The 24812-nt window shown below is 36.3% G+C and overlaps 1 protein-coding gene across 3 annotated transcripts in view; it reads left to right on the forward strand.

The window, feature by feature from the left end:
- Positions 1 to 24812, forward strand: part of RNF138 (ring finger protein 138) — a 51192-nt gene that overhangs the window by 18266 nt on the left and 8114 nt on the right. For 2 of the 3 annotated variants that reach the window (XM_063077321.1, XM_063077322.1), the window contains exons 2-3: positions 18587 to 18752; positions 19708 to 19823. The exons of the other annotated variant lie outside the window; for it this stretch is intronic. In XM_063077321.1, coding sequence (XP_062933391.1) covers positions 18587 to 18752; positions 19708 to 19823 — 282 coding nt within the window. The remainder of the gene's footprint in view (positions 1 to 18586; positions 18753 to 19707; positions 19824 to 24812) is intronic. 3 annotated transcript variants of the gene reach the window in all.

The raw sequence follows: 24812 nt of genomic DNA on the forward strand, positions 1-24812 counted from the left end.
TCTGAAGTGAGCATTTAATGCAATAAATTTTCCCCTCAATACTGCTTTTTCAGTATCCCACAGGTTTTGGTATGATGTATCATTGTTTTCATTAGTTTCAATAAACTTTTTGATTTCCTGCTTGATTTCTTCTTGGACCCATATGTCATTAAGTAGAATGCTGTTTAATTTCCATGTGTTTGTATAGTTTCCAGAATTTCGTTTGTTATTGATTTCTAGTTTTAATCCATTATGGTCTGAGAAAATGCATGGGATAATTCCAATTTTTTTGAATTTGTTGAGACTTGATTTGTGACCTAATATGTGATCTATCCTGGAGAATGATCCATGTGCTGGTGAGAAGAATGAATATTCTGAGGTTGTTGGATGGAATGTTCTGTAGATATCTGCCAAGCCCAATTGGTCTAGAGTCTTGTTTAGATCTTGTGTTCCTCTGCTGATTCTTTGCCTATATGATCTGTCCAATATTGACAGTGGGGTGTCCAGGTCCCCTGGTATTATGGTATTAGTGTCTATTTCCTTCTTTAGGTCTAATAGAGTTTGTTTTATAAATCTGGCTGCTCCAACATTGGGTGCATACATATTTATGATTGTTATGTCTTCTTGATGGATCAGTCCTTTTTTTTTTTTTTTTTTTTTTCCCTGCTGCTTGCCCAACTAGAAAGCTGTGCTTCTCTCTCTTTACATCAAATTCTGTCATTTTTTTTTAATGCACAGCAGATGAATTCATTCATTTATTTTTTTATTTTTATTTTTATTTATTTATTAATTTTATTTTGTCGATATACATTGTAGCTGATTATTGCTCCCCATCACCAAAACCTCCCTCCCTTCTCCCTCCCCCCCTCCCCCCCAACAATGTCCTTTCTGTTTGCTTGTCGTATCAACTTCAAATAATTGTGGTTGTTATATCTTCTTCCCCCCCCCCCCCGGTTTGTGTGTGTGTGTGTGTGTGTGTGTGTGTGTGTGTGTGAATTTATATATTAATTTTTAGCTCCCTCCAATAAGTGAGAACATGTGGTATTTCTCTTTCTGTGCCTGACTTGTTTCACTTAATATAATTCTCTCAAGGTCCATCCATGTTGTTGCAAATGGCAGTATTTCATTCGTTTTTATAGCTGAGTAGTATTCCATTGTGTAGATGTACCACATTTTCCGTATCCACTCATCTGATGATGGGCATTTGGGCTGGTTCCAACTCTTGGCTATTGTAAAGAGTGCTGCGATGAACATTGGGGAACAGGTATACCTTCGACTTGATGATTTCCATTCCTCTGGGTATATTCCCAACAGTGGGATGGCTGGGTCGTATGGTAGATCTATTTGCAATTGTTTAAGGAACCTCCATACTATTTTCCATAGAGGCTGCACCATTTTGCAGTCCCACCAACAATGTATGAGAGTTCCTTTTTCTCCGCAGCCTCGCTAGTATTTATCGTTCATAGTCTTTTGGATTTTAGCCATCCTAACTGGGGTTAGATGGTATCTCAATGTGGTTTTGATTTGCATTTCCCGGATGCTGAGTGATGTTGAGCATTTTTTCATATGTCTGTTGGCCATTTGGATATCTTCCTTAGAGAAATGCCTACTTAGCTCTTTTGCCCATTTTTTAATTGGGTTGCTTGTTTTCTTCTTGTAAAGTTGTTTGAGTTCCTTATATATTCTGGATATTAATCCTTTGTCAGATGTATATTTTGCAAATATTTTCTCCCACTCTGTTGGTTGTCTTTTAACTCTGTGAATTGTTTCTTTTGCTGTGCAGAAGCTTTTTAGTTTGATATAATCCCATTTGTTTATTTTTCCTTTGGTTGCCCGTGCTTTTGGGGTCGTATTCATGAAGTCTGTGCCCAGTCCTATTTCCTGAAGTGTTTCTCCTATGTTTTCTTTAAGAAGTTTTATTGTCTCAGGGTGTATATTTAAATCCTTAATCCATTTTAAGTTGATTTTAGTATACGGTGAGAGGTATGGATCTAGTTTCATTCTCCTGCATATCGATATCCAGTTATCCCAGCACCACTTGCTGAAGAGGCAGTCCCTTCCCCAGTGAATAGGCTTGGTGCCTTTGTCAAAGATCAGATGGCAGTAAGTGTGTGGGTTGATTTCTGGATTCTCTATTCTATTCCATTGGTCAGTGTGTCTGTTTTTATGCCAGTACCATACTGTTTTGGTTATTATAGCTTTGTAGTATAGCTTAAAGTCAGGTAGTGTTATGCCTCCAGCTTTATTTTTTTTGCTGAGCATTGCTTTGGCTATTTGTGGTCTTTTATTGTTCCATATAAATGTCTGAATAGTTTTTTCCATTTCTGAGAAAAATGTCTTTGAAATTTTGATGGGGATTGCATTGAATTTGTATATCACTTTGGGTAGTATGGACATTTTCACTATGTTGATTCTTCCAATCCAAGAGCATGGAATATCTTTCCATCTTCTTGTATCCTCTCTAATTTCTCTCAGCAGTGGTTTGTAGTTCTCATTATAGAGATTTTTCACCTCCTTGGTTAACTCAATTCCTAAGTATTTTATTTTTTTGGTGGCTATTGTAAATGGGCAGGCTTTCTTGATTTCTCCTTCTGCATGTTCACTATTGGAGAAAAGAAATGCTACTGATTTTTGTGTGTTGATTTTGTATCCTGCTACTGTGCTGAAATCATTTATCAATTCCAACAGTTTTTTTGCAGAGGTTTTAGGCTGTTCGATATATAGGATCATGTCATCTGCAAACAGGGACAGTTTGACTTCATCTTTTCCAATCTGGATGCCCTTTATTTCCTTCTCTTCTCTGATTGCTCTGGCTAGTACTTCCAACACTATGTTGAATAGGAGTGGTGAGAGTGGGCATCCTTGTCTAGTGCCTGTTCTTAAAGGAAAAGCTTTCAGCTTTTCCCCATTCAGGATGATATTGGCAGTGGGTTTGTCATATATGGCTTTAATTATGTTGAGATACTTTCCCTCTATACCTAACTTATAGAGGGTCTTTGTCATGAATGAGTGCTGAACTTTATCAAATGCTTTTTCAGCATCTATAGAGATGATCATATGGTCCTTGTGTTTGAGTTTATTAATATGGTGTATCACATTTATTGATTTGCGTATGTTGAACCACCCTTGCATCCCTGGGATGAATCCCACTTGATCGTGATGAATAATTTTTCGTATGTGTTGCTGTATTCTGTTTGCTAGTATTTTAGTGAGGATTTTTGCATCTATATTCATCAAGGATATCGGCCTGTAGTTTTCTTTTTTGGTTATATCTTTACCTGGTTTTGGTATCAGGATGCATGTTTGCTTCATAGAATGAGTTTGGGAGATTTGCGTCCGTTTCAATCTTTTGGAATAGTTTGTAAAGAATCGGTGTCAATTCCTGTTTGAATGTTTGGTAAAATTCTGCTGTGAATCCATCTGGTCCTGGGCTTTTCTTTGTTGGGAGCCTTCTGATAACAGCTTCAATCTCCTTTATTGTTATTGGTCTGTTCAAATTTTCTACGTCTTCACGGTTCAGTTTTGGGAGCTTGTGTGTGTCCAGAAATTTATCCATTTCCTCCAGATTTTCAAATTTGTTGGCGTATAGTTGTTTATAGTGGTCTCGAATGATTCCTTGTATTTCAGATGAATCAGTTGTAATATCGCCTTTTTCATTTCTAATTTTTGTTATTTGAGTCTTCTCTCTTCTTGTTTTTGTTAGCCATGCTAATGGTTTGTCAATTTTATTTATCTTTTCAAAAAACCAACTTTTCGATTCGTTGATCTTTTGAATTGTTTTTTGGTTTTCAATTTCATTCAGTTCTGCTCTGATCTTAATGATTTCTTTCCGTCTGCTAACTTTAGGATTGGATTGTTCTTGTTTTTCTAGTTCTTTAAGGTGAAGTGTTAGGTTGTTCACTTGCCATCTTTCCATTCTTCTGAAGTGAGCATTTAATGCAATAAATTTTCCCCTCAATACTGCTTTTTCAGTATCCCACAGGTTTTGGTATGATGTATCATTGTTTTCATTAGTTTCAATAAACTTTTTGATTTCCTGCTTGATTTCTTCTTGGACCCATATGTCATTAAGTAGAATGCTGTTTAATTTCCATGTGTTTGTATAGTTTCCAGAGTTTTGTTTGTTAATAATTTCTAGTTTTAATCCATTGTGGTCTGAGAAGATACATGGGATAATTCCAATTTTTTTGAATTTATTGAGACTTGATTTGTGACCTAATATGTGATCTATCCTGGAGAATGATCCATGTGCTGGTGAGAAGAATGAATATTCTGAGGTTGTTGGATGGAATGTTCTGTAGATATCTGCCAAGCCCAATTGGTCTAGAGTCTTGTTTAGATCTTGTGTTCCTCTGCTGATTCTTTGCCTATATGATCTGTCCAATATTGACAGTGGGGTGTCCAGGTCCCCTGGTATTATGGTATTAGTGTCTATTTCCTTCTTTAGGTCTAATAGAGTTTGTTTTATAAATCTGGCTGCTCCAACATTGGGTGCATACATATTTATGATTGTTATGTCTTCTTGATGGATCAGTCCTTTTATCATTACGTAGTGTCCCTCACTGTCTCTTTTTATGGTTTTTAGTTTAAAGTCTACTTTGTCAGATATAAGAATAGCTACTCCAGCTCGTTTTTCTTTTCTGTTTGCATGGTAAATCTTTTTCCATCCTTTCACTCTTAGTCTATGTGAGTCTTTATGGGTGAGGTGGGTCTCTTGAAGGCAGCATATAGTCGGGTCCTCCTTTTTGATCCAGTCAGCCAGTCTGTGTCTTTTGATTGGGGAATTTAAGCCTTTTACATTGAGAGTTGTTATTGAATAGTGTTGATTTATTCCTAGCATTTTTTTGATTGTTGTTTGGTTGTCTTAGGTGTCTTTTGTTCCTTGCTTTCTGATTTACTGTTTGTTTTCTGTGTTTGTTGGTTCCTTAGGTTGTAGATAGCCTTTTTGTTTGTTTGTTTTCTCTTCATGAATGCCATTTTTATTATACTAGTGGGTTTAGATTTTTCTTGGGTTTTTATGGCAGTGGTAGTTATTTTTCAGGAACCAAACCCAGTACTCCCTTGAGGATTTCTTGTAAGGGTGGTCGTGTGGTAGTGAACTCCCGCAGTTTTTGTTTGTCTGAGAAATATACTATTTGCCCTTCATTTCGGAAGGATAGCCTTGCAGGGTAGAGTATTCTTGGCTGACAATCTCTGTCTTTTAGTATTTTGAATATATCATCCCATTCCTTTCTGGCTTTTAGGGTTTGTGATGAAAAGTCTGATGTTAGCCTGATTGGGGCTCCCTTATAGGTGATTTGACGCTTCTCTCTTGCAGCTTTTACGATTCTCTCTTTGTCTTTGAGTTTTGCCAATTTGACTATAACATGTCTTGGAGAAGACCTTTTTCGGTTGAATATGTTTGGAGATCGTTGAGCTTCCTGGATCTGAAGATCTGTGATTTTTCCTATACCTGGGAAGTTTTCTGCCACTATTTTGTTGAATATGTTTTCAGTGCAATCTCCTTTTTCCTCCCCTTCTGGAATACCCATGACTCGGATATTTGAGCGCTTAAGGTTGTCTGATATCTCTCTCAGAATTTCTTCAATGTCTTTGATTCTTTTTTCTTTCTTTTTGTCTGCTTGTGTTATTTCAAACAGCCCATCTTCAAGTTCAGAGGTTCTCTCTTCTACTTCCACAAGCCTGTTGGTTAAACTCTCCGTTGTGTTTTTTATTTCACTGAATAACTTCTTCAGTTCAGCAAGTTCTGCTACATTTTTTTTCAGGACATCGATTTCCTGAACTCGCCGGCTCAGGCCTCCATGTTTCCACGTCTGCAGCTGAGGCGCACTGGCGGGTCGCGTGCGCGGGTTCGGGAAGATTCCCGGTTCTCGGCAGGGTAAAGACACCCTTTCGAAGCCGTTCCTTTGTGCTGATTCTGCTACAGCTGCATCTGGCGCGGGCCTCAGGCTGCTTCTACTCGTGGCGTAAAAGCGGCAGGCAGCTCTCCTCTTCCGCCATCTTGACTTCCACTCCCAGTCTCTTCTACATTTTTAAGAACAGAATCACAAAAATGGGTGTGGCTTCCCACTCAAAAGACTACTTTGTATAGTGTAAATTCTTTCAGTGAACTTTTTCGTACCTTAGTGATGGTAGCTCTTCTTTCCACTGACATTGATTTTGCTTCTAGACTCCTTCATTTATCTTTCCAAATCTGTCTCTGGCCGTGGGCTGTGGCTGTGGCTGCGGCGCCGCTTGGGAAGGGCCGGAGCGCAGCTCGCCTGCTGGGGTGAGCGACGAGGGGCGCCGGGCGCGGCGGACCAACGCTGTCTTGGGTCTCTGGCCAGGCTAGCCGGGCTGGACGCGGCGGCTCCCAGCGCCAGCGACCGGCCAGTCAGTCGATCCGCTGTGCTCTCCGTGCCACGGCTGAGACAGCCAAATTCTTAGTTTTTTTGAAGTCTATTTTTTCAACTTTTCCTTTTATGAAGTGTGATTTTAATTTCAAGTCTCCTTGTGTAGCTCTGTATGATGAATATTTTCTTTAGATTTTTTTCTAAAAGTTCTATAGTTTTATATTTCACATTTAGTACCATTTAGGTTTCCTAGGGCTGCTGTAACATTAACACAAGCTTCGTGGCTTGAAACAACAGAAACTTATTTTCTCACAGTTCTAGGGGGTGGAGGTTTGAAATCAACTGCAATGGGCCAAAACCAAGGTGTTGTGGAGTTGTGTTCCCTTCCGAGGTCTTGGGGCCACACCATTCCAATGTTTGCCTTCATGTTCATGTAGGTTCTCTGTGTCTTTGTCAAATCTCCCTTTGCTCATCACTTATAAAGGTACTTGTGATGACATTTAAGGCATACTTGGATAATCCCAGCTAATATCCTTATCTCAAAATCCTTAATTTAATCAGATCTGTTACCATATAAGGTAATAATCACTTGGTATCATATTAGGTAGTATTCCTAATTCCTGGGGTTTAGAAAGTGAGTATGTCTTTGGATGGCCATTATTCAGTTTATGCAATCTGTAATCCGTTTGTGTTAATTTTTGTTTAAGGTAGGAAATTTGGATCAAGGTTCTTTTTTTTTTTTTTTGCCTATGGATGTCCAGTTGCTCCAGCATCATTTGTCAGAAATAGAGTCTGTCTTTTCTCTGTTGAATTGATTTTGTACCTTTGTTAATCATTTTTACTCTTTAAGATATAGTCTTGCCAGCATGTACCCTTCTTTAAAAATTTTAGTATCTATTTAGGAAAGACCTGTGAAGTGATCATCCTTAGGGGCTTTAATTAGTTTTGTGTTAATTACTTTATTATTTATTTCAACTAGAAATCTTTGTTTCTTCCTTTATGTGTTTACATTTTTAATAAATACAAGAGTACTTCAAAAGTTCTTGGAAAGACTTGTATTATCTTTTAATTTTATTTTTCCACGAACTTTTTCAAATACCCTCATATGGTTTTAAACCTGATTGGCTTTTTAAAGTTTTTTATATGAATGTTTTCCATAATACCACTAGTCTGTAGTAACACAGTATTTGAAGAGTTTGTGTTGTATAGTTTGTTCAACACATTTTTCTTTCTTTCTTTTTTTTTTTTTTTTGGCAGCTGGCTGGTATGGTGATTTGAACCTATGACCTTGGCATTATAAGGCTGTGCTCTAACCAGCTGAGCTAACCAGCCAGCCCCTGTTCAGCTATATTATATATAATTTTGGGGGTTAATTTAGGATTTTCTAACAAAATAGTTTTGTCATCTAAAGTGATTTTTATTTATTGCTTTTCTATATCTTTATGCCTTTAAGTCTATGCTTTGTTTTTATAGCCATTGCCATTATTTTTGAAAGTAAGTACTAAATAGAAATTGTTGGGTTTGTTTCTACTTTTTAATAAAAATTCATTCAGCATTTGACAAAACATTTTGTTGTACCAAGTGGGGGAAAAAAGTTTGTCCGTTAAGGAACACAATCAATAAACTAATTTTCCACTAAATATTTTGCTTCTAGGAAAGTATTTAAAAGCTTTTTAAAAGACTATAGTTTAGTTTATTATAATTAACAGTAATATAAATTAACCATATTCTTTAATTTAGAGTATATGTGTGTATATATATACGTTTTTTTAAAAAAAGATGACCGGTAAGGGGGGATCTTAACCCTTGACTTGGTATTGTCAGCACTACGCTCTCCTAAGTGAGCTAACTGGCCATCCCTATATAGGGATCCGAACCCTTGGTCTTGGTGTTATCAGCACCACACTTTCCCAAGTGAGCCATGGGCTGGCCCTTAGGGTATACTTTTTTATTGTTTTTGATCATATTTAAAAAATTATTTAGACAAGAATAGATGTTGAACTTTTTAAAACTTCCTTATTGGGACTCTTTAAGATAGTTGGTAACTATATTAACCAAAAAATTGTGAATTAATTTATAGTTTATTTTGAAATATTAGGTGTGCATTTTGAGAAAAAGCTAAATTAGTAATTCTAAACAGCAGTTTTGCTTGGTTTGCTGAGATTTGATTTAGGACTTTAGCATATATACATATAAGTAATATATATGAATCTATACTTTTTTTCTAGCTAGCCATATGTATCTCAAAACTATTTGGATAATGTACTTTATTTGGATATATTGTGGAATGGCATGCAGTGTATTTGGAATTTTGAAAATTATTTAAGTTTGTAGTGACTTGTTTATTATGAATTCAGAAATAGTAAGTGTTCTGAAATTTTTTCTCATTTAAAAATTTTTACATTTTTTTTTTGAATTTTTACTTATTTTTTTCTTTTTTTCCACTTTACATTTTTCTTGAAAGTTTTACATTCTTTAAAAACAATTACATGTTTCTTAGGATTTATTGGAATGGTATTTTGTAAATTTTATTATTAAATATGATTAGGGTGTCAGTTTCCTGCCTGGTCTAAGCACTATGTAAGTATTTTTTTAAATGATTACTTTATTTTAAAATATATTGTCTTAAATTATAAAAGCAATACCTATTAAATGTTAAAAAAAAAAAAATTCAAACTGTAGAAAAAGGATAAGTTTCTCTTCATTCCTATTCCCCTTGCCAGAGTTATAACCCTTGTTAAGACATTGGTTGATGTTCTTCCAGCTCTCCCGATGCATTTACAAATATACACATTCTTTAAAAAGTATAAATGGGATCGTACAATACACATGACTTGCCTTTTTTTTTTTAATTGGTTATGGATATTCATGGGGTACAAAGCTGATTATCATCACTTGTGCCCAAGATGTGATGGCCAGATCCATACTGTGACTTGCCTATTTTTCATTCAACAAAATATCCTAGTTTATCTTTGTGTGTCAGTGTATATATGTCTCCTTAATTTCAAATCTCTTCCTTCTTTTCTTCCTTTAGGTGACTTTTTGTTTTGAAAAATTTAATACAGGAAAACATGAGGTATAGAGAAATTGACTTCCATATTTCTATCACCCAAAATTAACTATTAAATTTTTAAATATTTTAAGTAATACATTTAAAAATAGATAATACATTTGGATGGTTCAAAAGTCAAAAAGTACAAATAGATACAAAATGAAAAGTTTTGTTATCCCTATTGTCTCTCTCCGTATCTCCCCCTTCACCCAAATATCTGATATTCATCATTATTGATTTCTTTGGTATCCTTTCAGACATTTTACCCATATTTAAGCGGATATGAGGATACATTCTTCTTCCCTACCTTTTTTTACACAAATGGTAGCATATTATACATATTAAAACTTAATATTTTGTTATGTTTGCTTACAGTTCCCCCTGTCCCCAGGAATATAAAACATTATAAATAAAGCTAGTTTAACAGTTATCCTAATGAGTAATGTATAATTTTTCTGGTTAAATTTAAACTTTTAAACATGAATGCACCTATAACCAATAGAGTATTGTTTTGGGTGTATACACCAGCTATTTTTTCCATAAGCCCCTTGGTTTTTCTTCAATTATTTTGCATAGTGCTGCATTTTTTGGGAATGCGTATGGCTTTTTTATAACAAAACTGACGATATCCTTTACTAGATCTTTCGGAGACAGTTTGTAAGCACTAACTTTTCTGAATCCTTAAATATATATTCATAACATTCAAAAGAAGGCTGGTATAATGATATTAATATCAGACAAAATTAAATTCAAATAACATTACAAAGGAGAGAAATATTTCATACGTATAAAAAGAACCGTGAACGTTTATGCACTTACTGACGTAACTATACAGATGAAAACCGACAGAATCGTAGGGAGGAATTGACAAGCCTACAATCATCATGGGATATTTAAATTCAACTCTTTCAGGAACACTTTTAACCAAAGATCACATAATGGAGAAGATCCTCAAAATAGGAACAGGATTTGGATGTCTAGCTACTAGATCATGTTAACAGATTAAAGGAGAAAAAGTATGTGATCATTTCAGTAAATGCCAAATGCATTTGATAGAATTCAATCTTTTATTATAAAATGCCAGCAAATTAGGAATAGACTGGAACTTTCTTTTATTTCTCTGATTAAGGGTAGCTTCCCTAAAATCTATAGCAAATATACTGTGTAATAAACCCTAGGTGCTTTTCTAGTCAGGAACTAGAGAAAAAGGTCTGTATCACCCCTAACATTTAACACTGTGTCAGGTTTTAGGCAATTCAGTGAGAAAAGAAGAAATAAGATAAAGAAAGATGAAAAGGAAGAGATAATTTCTGAATAAAAGTAACTACATATAAAACCTAAGAGAAACAACGAGCAAAACTATTAGAATAAGAGTATAGAGAGATTTCCTGATGCAAGAACTGACAAAAATCAGCTGGCCAGTTAACTCAGTTGATTAGAACATGGAGCTAATAACACCAAGGTCCAGAGTTCGATCCCTATACCAGCCAGCCGCCAAAAGAAAAAAAGAACAAAAATCAATAATTTTTTCTATGCCAACAATAATCAGATAAATACTTTGATAGAAGAAAAACCCTACTTAGAATAGCAACTTTAAAGTGCCTTGGAATAAACCTAATAAAAGACCTAAAACTTCTTAGAGAAAATTACAAAACTTTATTGGAAAGCATAGAAGAACTGTGTAAGTGGAGACATGACATATATGGATAGAAAGATTCATATGTGGATAAGATTAAGATGTTCTCTTCAGACACTTCTAAAAATGCAAATTCTATAAATTCCCAAGATTTTTTTGGTAGAATTTGAAAAATGGATTAAAAAATTCAAATGAAGAGTTAATGACCAGAATAACTAAGAAAATTTTGAAGTAGAACATAGAGATAGAACCAACCCTGTATAATATATAAAATATATTATAATGACATATTATGAAGCTGTGGTAATTAAAATGGTATGGTATTGATCCAGCAGTAGGTAGGTGGTCAGTAGAACACATCAGAGAGCCCAGAAGTAGTCCTACACATATTTTGGAGCATTTATCTTTGATATGATGTCACAAGTCACTGGCGGGAAAAAGATAGCTTATCCAGTAAAGTAGTATTTGGGCAATGGCTTTGAATATGGAATTTCTATGCTATACATAAAAATATTTTTGGGGCTGGCTGGTCAGCTCAGTTGGTTAGAGTGTAGTGCTGAGAACACCAAGCCCAGGGTTCAATCCCTGTACCTGCCAGGTGCCAAAAAAAATTTTTCCAAGTTGATTAAGAACTTAAATGTGACGAGCAAAGCTTAAGCTTCTGGAAGGAAATGTAGGGGAATATCTCTGATCTTAATTAAGCTTAGGACTACAAAAGCACAAACCATAATTTTAGGAAAAGGTGAAAATTTAGATAACATTAAAATTTTCTGTAGTAGAAGACCACAAGCAAGGTTGAAGACAAATAGACTAAACAGTGATGTGCTCTTTTTTGCTACAGCAGATTAAATCAGAACAGATTGGTTTATATGTTATTTTTCCCCTGAACATTAATATTTTGGTTTATAAGCAAATGACAGCTGAAACAAAGTATATTAAAACACAGTTGAATATGACAAGACACAATTAAACACTATCATGCAAAATGCCCAACATTCATTCTTCATGGATCAGTTTGGCCCTGAGTTCTCTCTTGAAATACCTATTGCACGATTCTTTTCCATTGTGCATTTTACATTTATTTCCATAATTTACTAGCTGTAAACACTTATAAACTTCACCCCCCACCATTTTTTTTAAATTTTAGGGTGAAATGTTTATTAAGAACTTAAATATGTTTTAAAGTGTTAGTATTTTTATTTGGATTGTTCAGGTTTTTCTTAGTACTTTGGTGACAAGTTTGCACAGGTGGTCCACACCAATCATTTTTTCCCAAAGCCCTATAAGTTTTACTGTGCGGTTATGCAGAATCCAAAGTTTTTCAATATATGTTGCATTATATCAGGGATATCTAAAGTACTTAAAGGAAATGATTCAGTGTCCAGAAGACAAAATTCTTCGTTGTAAGTCATTTGTCCAGAAGACAAAATTCTTGGTTGTAAGTCATTTCCCCTCACAACTTGGAACACATCATTCTATTGTTTTGTCATCTGTTTGTACTGATGAGTTTGATGCTAATCTGATTTTCTTTCCTTAGTAAGTGATCTAGTTTTTACTCCCTTTCTGGAAGATGTTAGAAATTGAAAAATCATTATTTAAAAATTTTCAGTATCTATCTGGGTATGAGCCTTCCTAAAATCCATTGTACAAGTTATTCAGCTGTCTCATTCTGCAGACATTTTTTTTTTTTTTTTTTTTTTGTCTTTTTCGTGACCAGTACTTAGCCAGTGAGTGCACCGGCCATTCCTATATAGGATCCGAACCTGCGGCGGGAGTGTCACTGCGCACCCAGCGCCGCATTCTCCCGAGTGCGCCACGGGCTCGGCCCTTTGCAGACATTTTTTTTAGCTCAGGAAATTACCCTCGTACTCTCACTTTCCCTTTTTTTATTTTAAATTAACTTCTCTTTTCTTTTTCTGTTTTCTATTTTGTGGCTCTTGGGCCACTGTATTAGGCTCTTATATCTCTCTCTGGTGAAATTTATTTTTCTTCTAGCAATCCTTCCTTTCTTCCTTTAATTTTAGCAGGTTTTTTTTTTATGCCTAGTTAGAAGATAATCTTAATTTAGTTATTTATATAACAGTTTTAATGTAAGTACCCTTGTTTAAAGGGTTTTTTTTTTTTTTTTTTTTTTTTTTTTGTCTTTTTCGTGACCGGTACTCAGCCAGTGAGCGCACCGGCCATTCCTATATAGGATCCGAACCTGTGGCGGGAGCGTTGCTGCGCTCCCAGCACCGCACTCTCCCGAGTGCGCCACGGGGTCGGCCCGTTTAAAGGGTATTTTAAAGAGTATCCTTGTTTAAAGGGTACTCTCTTTTTTTAAACAATTTCTTAAGCTTTCAATTTTTTTTTAAATTAATATATATTTTTTTACATTCTGTAATGTTGCAGAACAGTTGGGGGAGAATGGAAGAGGAGAAAGGGGAAGGAAATGGGATGGAAAAACGAGGAGGGAGGAAGGACCGGATTGAGGCCTGTGGCACCCCCCCTCATTCCCACAGGGGAGATCAGGGGCCATCCAGCAGTGGCTTGGTCATTGCTAGGCTGGGTGCAGATGTCGGGGGGGGGTGTCAAAAGCTCTCACCCCCTTCCACCCCTGTTTGGGAACCTGGGGCCCTTCTTGCTGCTGCTTGGTGGTTGTCACTGGGCTGGTTGTGGGTGTCGGGTGTGTGGCCAAGGCCCTCAGCCCCCCATTGCCCTGGCTCAGGAGAGCCTGGGGTGCTTCCTGTAGCACCTTGGTGGTCGTCTCTGGGCTGGTTGCGGGTGTCAGGGGGGCATGGCTGAGGCCCTTGGCCCCGCCACCTCCCCAGCTTGGGAGAGACCAGGGCGCTTCCTGCTGCAGCTTGGTGGTCATGGTTGGGGTGGTTGTACATGTCGGGGTGTGTGGCCAATGCCCTCGGTCCCCGCACTCAGGACTGGTTGTAGGTGTAGGGGGGCATGGCTGAGGCCTTCGGCCCTACCCCCTTTCTGGCTTGGTAGCTCAGGAGAGTTCTGGTCCTTCTAGGTGTTAACAGGTGTTCTTTAGTGAATGAGACCTTTACTAGTTAATATCAAACTTTGTCTCTGTTTGTGAGTAAGTTGTTTTTTCTTTTACTTCTGTGGTGGATTATTTGCTGTTCCTACCCCTTAAACTCTGCTGGATCTAATTTGTTGTCCTTTGCTTACTTCTAAAATGGGAGAACTTCCTGTGGGGACCAGCACTTGAGCTCTGTGGGTGAGCTAAATTGCTGCTTTGCTGCTGATTCCCTGGGGAAGGCTATTTGTGCAGCTCAGGTTTTAATGGTTGACTGTAGGTACTTCTGGGTCTAGTGAGATCTGGGGTACCTGGGTTGGGTGAAAACTCTGGTCTGGGCCTGAGTCTTTTCATCAAACTGCACCCCATTCAATTCTATATTCCTGAGCAGTCTCTTCTGAGTGGTCCTATGTTGATTGGGGGGCAGATCAGCTGTCCTTGCTGTGCCCGTGTTCCCCTGGTGGGCCTGTCCCCACCATTGCCCATGCTCCAAACACTTCCCATGGGATGGGCCATGCTCTGGTCTCTTGTGATGATTCACTGGCCTCTGAGTGTCTCCTTTTCTTCACTTGTTGTGGCTCCTCACTCCTTTGTGGGTCCATGGGAACCCTATTAGTGGTCTTGCTGTCCTGGGGGCCACCAAGGCCCTCTTCTCCCCTGCTGCCTCCAAGCAACTTCATCCAAAGGGTACAGCTGCAGCTTTTGCCAGCACCTGCTCCATACGCTCAGCAGCTCCAGCCTGGAAGCAGCCAGTATTCAAAACTGTTGGAGCAGCTTTTTCTTTCTCTCATTGTGGCTTCTCCTGCCTTCATGCACTCTGTAGGTCTCTCCTCCTCTTCCCCTGAGCTCTAGCGGCCCCAGCTTGGCTGTCGTTGCTTTTTATAGTTGTAAACTGGTTGATTTGTGGGGGAGAGTGATGCTGGGGACTGTGTATTCCACCATCTTGACCAGAAGTAAAGGGTACTCCTAATCAAAATTTTTTCCTTCTCTTTTCTTTGGGTGGCTGGCTGATACAGGGATCAAATCCTGGACCTTGGTGTTATTAGCACCATGCTCTAACCAACTGAGAGCTAACCAGCCAGCTCCTAAAATTTTTTAAATTTAAATATAGTGTGTATATAGAAAAGTATCCTTATCATAAATGTTCTGCTCAGTAAGTTTCCCATACTTATGTATTCAGCACCCATATCAAGTGACAGAACATTATCAGCATTCCAGAAACCCCCCTAATGCTCCTTTCTCCAAGGTTTATATCCCATATCCCACAGGATACCAGCATCCTGACTTTTTACAATGTAGTTTTACCTGCTTTTTGTACACTATAAAAATAGAAGCATGAAGTTTGTATTTTTTTGTATCTGGCTTCTGTAGCTATGTTCATCCATATCATTGCATGTAGCTGTAGCTTTTTCATTCTGATTACAGCTTACTGTAGTTTTCATTTTGTGAACATGCCAGACTTTATTAATTCATTCTTTTTTATTTTTAAAAAATCTATTAATTATTATATTTTTTTACAATGTAAGATGTTGAGTAGTTGGGGGAGGGGAGAGGGAAAAGGGAAGGGGGGGATAGGGTAGGAGGAGGAAGAAGGGGAGGTGTGGTCAAGGCCCGTGGCACCCCCCTATTTCATCAGGAGAGCCCAGGGGGCTTCAAGGGGCAGCTCTGTGGTTGTTGCTGGGCTGGATGTGGACATGGGGTGCTGGGTAGGGAGGTTGGGGGTGTGGCTGAGGCCCTTGGCGCCCCCCCCCCCCATCTTGGGAGCCTGGGGCACTTCCAGGGTAGCTTATTCATTCTTCTTTTGATGGACTTTTGTATAGTTTTTAGTTTGGGGCTATTACAAATAGTGTGGCTATGAATTTTCTTGGAAGTTTCTTCTGATTATATATGCAGGTCAGTTGGGTATATACCTTGGAGTAGAATTTCTGGTCTATAGTAGATATTGCCAATTTTCCAAATGGTTGTGTCAGTTTATACTCTCATACCATCAAACAAGTTTAGGCTGGTTCACATCTTTCACAATACCTTGGTATTTCCCATCTTTTTTGTTTCAGTCATTCTTCTGGGTCTGTGGAGTAAATCACATTTCTACTACTTTGATTGTTGAATAAGTGGGTTTTGAAATTTTGCTTTATTTTATTCCCTCCTCCTAAATATAGCTTTTGTTTGCACATCTTGGTGGTTTAAAAATCTCTTAATATTCTCTTTATATTAAATTATTCATAATTATATATTAGCCAGCATACTGACTTATTTACCCGCTAGTAGTTACTGTTCTACTTCATGTAATTCACTCAGGTTCCATCGATTTTATTCATGATTATCTCGTCGTAGTGAATTTTGTTGGTATGGACTTTGTTGACAGTTTCAATTCAGTTCCTTATTCAGAGAAGAAAGTTTAGCTTGATTGGTGATAATTTTACCTTCATTTCTTTAAATATTATTTCTCTTTGCTAGCTTTGTAGACTCGGCTTCTGTAACATAGCTTAATTCTGGTTCTTCTCTTTCTCTTACCCGTCCTTCTTTGAACACTCCTTGAAATGTTTATATTTCTCTAGATTGTTTCTTTAGTGATCTTCTCATCTTGCCTGTTTTCCATATTCCCCCCACCCCCCCAGTTTCCAGATCCATGTTTCCAGTTGTTTACTGGATATCATGCATTGAGATTTTTGTAGGTACTTTGAACTTATCTTTCCTATGTCAAATCAGTTCTTCCAATATTTCTTAACTTGGTTAATACATCACCCGTTACTTAGTCTTCTAAGTAGAAGTGCCTATCTTCTTTCTCATTCTCCCACAACTAATTATCAAAAAAATTCTGGGTTTTTTTTTTTTTTTTTGGTAGCTGGCTGATGCAGGGATCCAAATGACTTTATTTTTTAACACAGGAATCTCCCTCTGTATTCAGTCAGTCACAAACACTGAGAACTATTTCTCTAAAATAAAGATCCTCTTGTTCCTCCCTCCTATACCTGCCTTAGCACAGACCATATCATGGTCTGGAATGTTTTTCCAGTTGCTCTTTTTTTTTCTTTTTGGTCTGACAGCCCCTCCCTTCTTTTTATCCTTTATGGTTCCAGTGATTGAAGAATGCAAATACTGGCTAAAACAAAGAATTTAAATGAAATATTTATTATTCAGAATTTTTATAAAGTACAAATTTTCAAGTTTTAATTTAAACAAACTTACTGATGATGGTTTCATAAGTTTGAAATTATTAAAGCTCAAAATGGCACTAAGAATTTTGGGATACTCTCTCTTTAAAGATTTTGGATAAGTATTGGCATATTGCTTTCTGGAAACATGAGATACTCATTTCCTTATATCTCCACTAACACTGGTTATTTTATTTTTAAAACTGGTTTTTAGCTTGACGAGTGAAAACTGGTACCTTGGTCTTGTTTACTTTGCATTGTTTTGATTCCTGTTTATGGTTAATAATTTTTAATGTTCTAGTTTATTGTCTTAATTGGTAATCACTTCTAATGCTCCTATAATGGTAATTGTTACTATTTGGAGCACTTTCCTGACTGTCACAAATATTCTGATAAGCATTTTACATATATCATCTGTTTTAGTCCTCTGAACAACCCAATCAGTTGTAGATACTTTTATTATTTTATGGGTGAGGTAACTGATTTTAGAGGGGAAGAGTGACTTGTGCAGTGCCACATAGTGAGAAAACTCAGATTCTGTGATCTTTTATTACACTATTAACTCTCAAATTTATTAGTATAGATGAGGAATATTGGCATATTTGTATTTATAGGGGAATGTGTTAAATATATACTTACCCTAGATCCCATATAAAGACAACTGCGATTTATCTGGTTCTCTTGAAAGCAAAATGATCAAGTATGGTATTTGATGGGGTTAGGGGAGAAGAAATGAAGATTTTTAGTTAGTTTGGTTCCGGTTAGAATGTTGGTTATACATATTTAAAGCTGGAAGTATTCTTAAATATTTCTCAAATATTGTTTCATTGTACAGTGTGGGAAATTTTAATATTTTTTGACCAAATAAGTTCAGACAGCGCTTGTGTTTTCCTTAGCAGAGAAACTTATAAACTTTATTCTAGAACTTCCTAAATCAATTTGCGCACATTTTTATAGTAGACTTATTTATATATTGTGGAACAACATCTTGCCGTACATCATTTGAGACAAAAGCTCATGTGATCCATCCTCTCATTTTGTAAGGGTTAGGTAATGAAGATCCAGTGTGGTTTATTTAAGTGTGTTGCCTAAGATCACACAGCTACTAAATGGGAGAGCCAGAATTAAGTCTAATTCTTCCTTTGTATTGTGCTTCCTATGGTAATGTTATATAATATTAATTTTTTAACATGTACTATGTAAAGCAGACTTGGTAGTTTCTTCTGTATTCACATCTAGTTCAGTTATCAATATTATTTGAGAAATACATGTACAGTTCTTAAAATTCTCAGATTTGTGTACATATGAATAGCCTAACTTAAATAAGCATGAGTACATATTCATAATTGTTTGTATTTAATCATAGAAATGAGATGAATCTTTTTCTGTAATTAATGTCACAAATGTTTCATTTATTAGTTTCTGTAGAAAATGTTTCCTGACTGCAATGAGAGAAAGTGGAATACATTGTCCTTTGTGTCGTGGAAATGTGACTAGAAGAGAGAGAGCATGTCCTGAACGGGCCTTAGATCTTGAAAATATCATGAGGAAGTTTTCTGGTAGCTGCAGATGCTGTGCAAAGCAGGTAGAGTGAATATGACATAACTCTTCTTGGAAGTCAAGTTTCTACGCTGAAATTCCTGTTTGAATTTTCTTGGTGTGTGCTGTTTTGAAGAGAAAGTAGTTATTTAGGTTGGAAATTGGATGTGAAAAGGTCAAAAAAAAGCTATGCCTATGTCTCTTACTGGTTATAAATTTATTAAAAACCGAAACGGAAAGATAAAAATCTCTGAATTCGCTGTAATTTTTAGTATGCTATTTTTCTAAAAGTAATCGCTCACTGTTTATTCATTAAATTAACTAAGTGAGCAAGCTGGCATTTAACTCATTTAAACTCCATTCTGGTACAAATTCAACCCTTAACTCGTTTTTCTGACAGTAACAGCATTATTGAAACTTTATACATAGGCGTGTTAATAGTTTGGCCAAATGGATTTATATAGTCAAGGAACTTTTCAGCTGCTTACTTATGTATTTATGTATTTATCTAAGAAATCACAAAATATTTGGCAGAATGCTTTAGTTTATTTTTAAGGAAACAGGAAAATCGGGTGTTGGCAAATAACTGACATTAATTCTGTCATCTGGATTTTATTCTGTCATTTAGAAAAGGAGTAAAATAGTGAGAGGTGGTTAGGCTTTGAGTATGTCCATGTGTCTATGGATTTATCATATTTTTTATTTATTTTTTGTCTATTAGTAGTAGTATTTTTTCAAGTGTAAAATTATTTAATAGTATTTTTGCAATGAGTTTTTGACTGATGGACTCTTCTCCATGGTCTTTGCATCTAAAGAACAGAAATGTACTACCTATTTTTAGCTTCTACTTAAGGATTAAATCATTTTTTTTGAAATTCTCGTTTAAATGGAATGTTTACTACTTTTAGTTACTTTTATCTTTTTTTCTTTTGCTGACAGTATCTCAAATCTTGTGAGTTGTATTTTAAATTAAAAATCACGTTTTAATCCATAATTTACAGATTAAATTCTATCGCATGAGACATCATTACAAATCTTGTAAGAAGTATCAGGATGAATATGGTGTTTCTTCTATCATTCCAAACTTTCAGATCTCTCAAGATTCAGTAGGGAACAGGTAAGTAATAATTACTTTTAGTAATAGAATTTTTATAATTGAAATGGAAATTGTTTTGGGAAATATATGACAGGGTGTTTTTTGATGTGTATGTGTGTTTCAAGTAGATTGCCAAGTATCAGAACCACAGCATTTACCTTCAAAATTTGTTTGGCACATGTAAGATTGCAACTTCATGATCTACTTTATACTTAAGCTTGTGTTATTTAAAATCATTCTAAAAGAATCTCCATTTCGCTGAGTAAAAATTAGACTTGAGGTTTGAAGGCTGGTTTCTCTTACTTATTTTGTAACCAAAATGATTTGAAAATTAGAGAAAATTCCTTTTAGTAATGTATTTGCAAACTGGAATTTTTTTTCTTTGCTCTCTAAGGAATAGACTTAGAGTTGTTTGAAATTTTTATTCTGATAATAAAATATCATGTAAAAATGAGACTTGGTACATTTAAATTCTTAGTTCTATTTGTAGTCTCAATTTTTTTTAAAACAAAGTTTTGGCTTGATTTGTGTCTAGTCTCAGATTTATGTATATTAAACATTCTTACGAAATGTATTTTGCACAGAAGAATGGCCAAAATGCACACATGTAGTTTAAAAAATAGTGATAAAACAAATACTCACTAACCCAGGTCAACATTTTTCAGAACTGTAGAATCTCCTTGTAAGCCCCTGCCCACTTGAACCCATGCTCTAGAGATAACCACTGTCCTCTTATTTGGATTATTCATTCTCTTGCTTTTCTTTATATATTATCATCCACGCATATATCCTTAAACAATGCATTGTTTAATTTTGAAAAACTCAATAGTAAGTGCACATATAGCTATGTAAGGAAAGAGGAAGTATTGCCACTATTATAGAAAGGCTCCCAAGTGACAATATGTTAAGTAGAGTCTCTAAGATTTTATTTTAGTAGCTTTTCATTTCACATGTTGCTAATTTTCAGTAACTTAATCACTGTTAAATTACTCTGTATGCATCATGAGTGCATTAGGCTTCTTTCCTACTACTCAGTTGAAACTGTTCTGGTAAAGGTCTTTAGTAATTTTTTTGATTGCCTAGTCTGCAAATTCTTTTCTTTTTTTTTTTTTGGTGGCTGGCTGGTATGGGGATTCCAACATGTGACCTTGGTGTTATTAGCGCTTTGCTCTCCCAAGTGAGCCACAGGCCAGCTGTGCAAATTCTTTTAGGTTCTCATTTTACTTGACTTCTTACTGTCATTGGATGAAATTTGTTACTCTCATCTTGTGATTTTTTAAAAATCCTCTTGGTTTCCTTATTATTGTACTTATGTACTATAATTACCTATCTATCTGCTTTTTACCAAATAGATTGTTCTTAAGTGCAGGGGTGGTGTTTGTCTTGTTCAACAGTATATATCCAGCTTTTAGCAAAGTTCCTAGTATGTATGACTCGTTCAATCACTGCTTGTTAAAAGATCATATTTTCGTCTCAGGAGACAGGCTTTCCTCCCTCTTACAACTTAGATCCACTTGGTCATAGACACTATTGATTCCTCATAGCAATATTTCTCATCTGTGCTTTTCTTCTATCCTGTTGTTACTTCCCTACCTCAAGCCCTCATTATCTCTCACTTGAACTGCTGAAATAGTCTTTTAGTTAGTGGTTCTCTTTTAATCTGTCTTATTTACTATTGTTAAGGTGATATTTCAGAAATGCAATTCTGATCTTTCTCCTTGTACTTGTACCTTCTTCTGTGTACTCTGTTAATGACTTTTCATGGCCCCATAGCAATGTTTCTCATCCTGGGTTCCAGTGGCCAGCCAAAGGCTTTGTGAACTCCCCAAATTCAATTTTTTTGTGCATATGCATTTCTTAGGGAAGAGAGTGTCAAGATTCTCAAGGGGTTCCATGATCTAAACCCAACAACTGGCTTATAGACAAAATTCATTATTCCAAAGCCCTTTCTGATCTGGCACATTCATCTTTTTTTTGTGTTTCTTTTTCTTGGCTACCCATCATTGCATCAGATGCCTTAGCCATGTTGGATTATTTGACCTTGGTGTTATCAGCATCATGCTCTAACCAAGTGATCTCACTGGCCAGCCCAGTGTTGGATTATTTGTATCATATCCTTGACATCCTTGAAAAGCAATATATTGTTCGGATCCCCATACTGGCCAGCCACCAAAAAAAAAAACAGAGCAAAAAACCAATAGCAACCAAAAAATGAAGGCTTAGAGCGAAGCCAGAGTGCTGGGTTCAAATCCCAGCTCTGTCACTTACTTGTATGACTTTGGCAGGAAACTATGCCTCAGTTTTCTCATCTGTTTGTAAAAAGGCAGGGGAGGTGATGATAATATTAGCAGTTTATTGAGTTGGGAGTTAATAAATGAGCTAATCCAATGGTACTTTTAAAAGTTTGTGGAAAAATGGAACTAAAGGATAATACGAATCTTTCCATAAACTTTTGGAAATACCCTCATACAGGTAAAGCAAATTGAATAGTACCTTGCTTGGTAAATGTTAGTTGTTTTTTTTTTTTTTTGGCGGCTGGCTGATATAGGGATGTGAACCTGAAACCTTGATACAACCAGCAGTACGCTCTCCCAAGTGGGCTAGCCTGCCAGTCCAGTAGTAAATTCTTATTCATCATCACTCCCTCACTATACTTTTACCAATAATCCTTTTTTCTCACCACCCCAACCCTACAGTTGGTGGACCTTTTTTTTCTCTTTAAAGACACAGGCCCAGTGTTAGCTACTCTGTGAAATCTCTCCTGACCCCTAAAATATCTTCCTATTGGTAGAAGTGTTCTTTGCGCTTCTGTTAGACTCTCTAAATTTTATTATGTTTGTTCACTTGTCTATCTCCTTACCTGGAAAGGCTTCTTAGTCTTATTCATTTCTGTATTCTATGCAAAGTTCTGCAATTAGAAGAATTTGTATATGAATCTTTAGTCAGTAAGGAAATTGGTGAAGGAAGGAAAGGAAGTTTTTTTTTTTTCAAAAATGATAGGAAATATAAGGTATTATGCCACAGTATAGTCAGGATCTTGGCAGGAAATAGTGTGCTCTAATTAGGCAATAGGCAATTTGCAAATTTAGTAAAGGGGATTTTCAAAGAATAGTGTATTGGGTACACTACATGACTAGGATATAGGAAGCCACAGGAATAATGATGTATTCTGGGTCTGCTGAAAGCAGAGGAGGGAAGGAAGTAAATAATAGAACCTGGAAAAAGAAAGCTGTATGGAGAGGGAAGGGAAGAGGGATACAGCCAGTCAAGGCAACTTTGCAGGGAAGATGTCTAAGAAGTAAGTATCTTGACAATTCTCTTTGTTTCTCCTTCCAAATCTCCTGCTAGGCTGAACCCAGGGGAAACAGAGCAAGGGAACCTGTTGATATACACTGAGCATGGTAAAAAAAAAAAAAAAAAGAAAAATACAGATATATAGCACATAAGGATTTTAGTAGCCAAAAACATTGTAATACAGTATGTTTCAGAGCTTCCAAGTAGCTGATACAAAGAAAACATCCAATAACGGTTATCAGTGTCTATAATATTGTAAACAAAATAGTTGCTAATGAGAAACACAGCTGTTCTTAATGTTAGAAGAAATGATACTGAAAAGTGATTTTGCCCATAGTCCTCAAGAGAAGAAATGAATGCAGTAAAGCAAGTTACATAGCACTGTACTTTAAAGACCTTTAGTGTAAGCTATCATGATGCCTTATTACAATTTATATAAGGCTTTTCTCTTCCAGGGATTTTTTGCTTATTTTCTGGCTTTGCCTAGATGGTTTAGAATAGACAGAAGCTATACCTTCAGACAGTTCTTCACAAAGATTATTTCTAGTAGTTAAGCTTTTGATAAACATTTCTGTTTAGAAAATCTAAGGTTCTATTCTCCAGCAAGTACTGGGGAGCAGATAATATTCTACATTGCTGATTAAGAGCAGGTTCATGTAGTTAATCGCTGAGCAGGGTTTGGCAGCATCCTGTGAACATCATTACTTTAATAAAGACACTTGTGACCATACCTCTGTAGCAAAGTAGGTCAAGGAGCCACTCAGAGTAGAGCATGTGTTTTCTCAAAGTACGGTTCACAGTATTCCTTCATAAGTAAAAATGGGGAATTTTAAACTCTGAGCTTGAATAGAGCATGATTATGGAAATTTTTAAAATGGTATTTGCATGCACCTATCTCAGTAGTAAAAAAAAAAAAAAAAAAAAGTAAAATAAATCCATAGATTATTTTGTTAATTCAATATACATTCAAAAGTGCTGGGCGTACTGTACATGTTATTGAAGGGATGGGTAAAACAGATATAATCCTTTTTTCTATATATCTGAAAACAGCGTAACTTCCAGCTTGAGAGCTGTATTAGTCCGTTTTTGTTGCTTATAACAAAGTACTTTGAACTGGGTGATTTATAAAGAAAATAAAATTTATTGCTTACAGTTTCTGAGGCTGGGAAGTCCAAAGTCCATCCGGTGATGGTGTCAGCAACCCAGGGGTCTCATGTTGCATGATGGTGGAAGCAGAGAGAGCAGAGAGAGAGACAGACAGACTCTCCTCTTTCTTGAAAGCCCTCGGAACCATGTTCCTGATCACCATTTTTAATCCATTCACTACTGCACGGTCCTACAATCCAATCACCTCTTCAAGGCTCCACCTTTCGATCACCATAATAGGATTTCCCACCCTCTTAACAGTCACAGTTGGGGCCAAGTTTCTAATACGTAAAACTTGGGAGGACACAATTCAAGCTTCAGGGAGCTTTGGGGGGACATAATTCAGCCCACTACAAGAGCCATCCAAAATTAATGTAGCAATATATTAGAGTAGGACTAATTTACCATAAACTAGTAAATGTTGAAGGATGTTTAGCAAAATTATTGCATTGGTGTGGGGTAGTATCTCATAATAATTAGATAGCAGTGCTAGTTGAATGCCATTTCTAGTTCATAACCATAAAATTCTGCTGCTAACATAAGACTGTGTATCTTTCTGTTTTCTTTTAG

Source organism: Cynocephalus volans, chromosome 13 (assembly GCF_027409185.1).
Source record: "Cynocephalus volans isolate mCynVol1 chromosome 13, mCynVol1.pri, whole genome shotgun sequence".
NCBI lineage: Eukaryota > Metazoa > Chordata > Mammalia > Dermoptera > Cynocephalidae > Cynocephalus > Cynocephalus volans.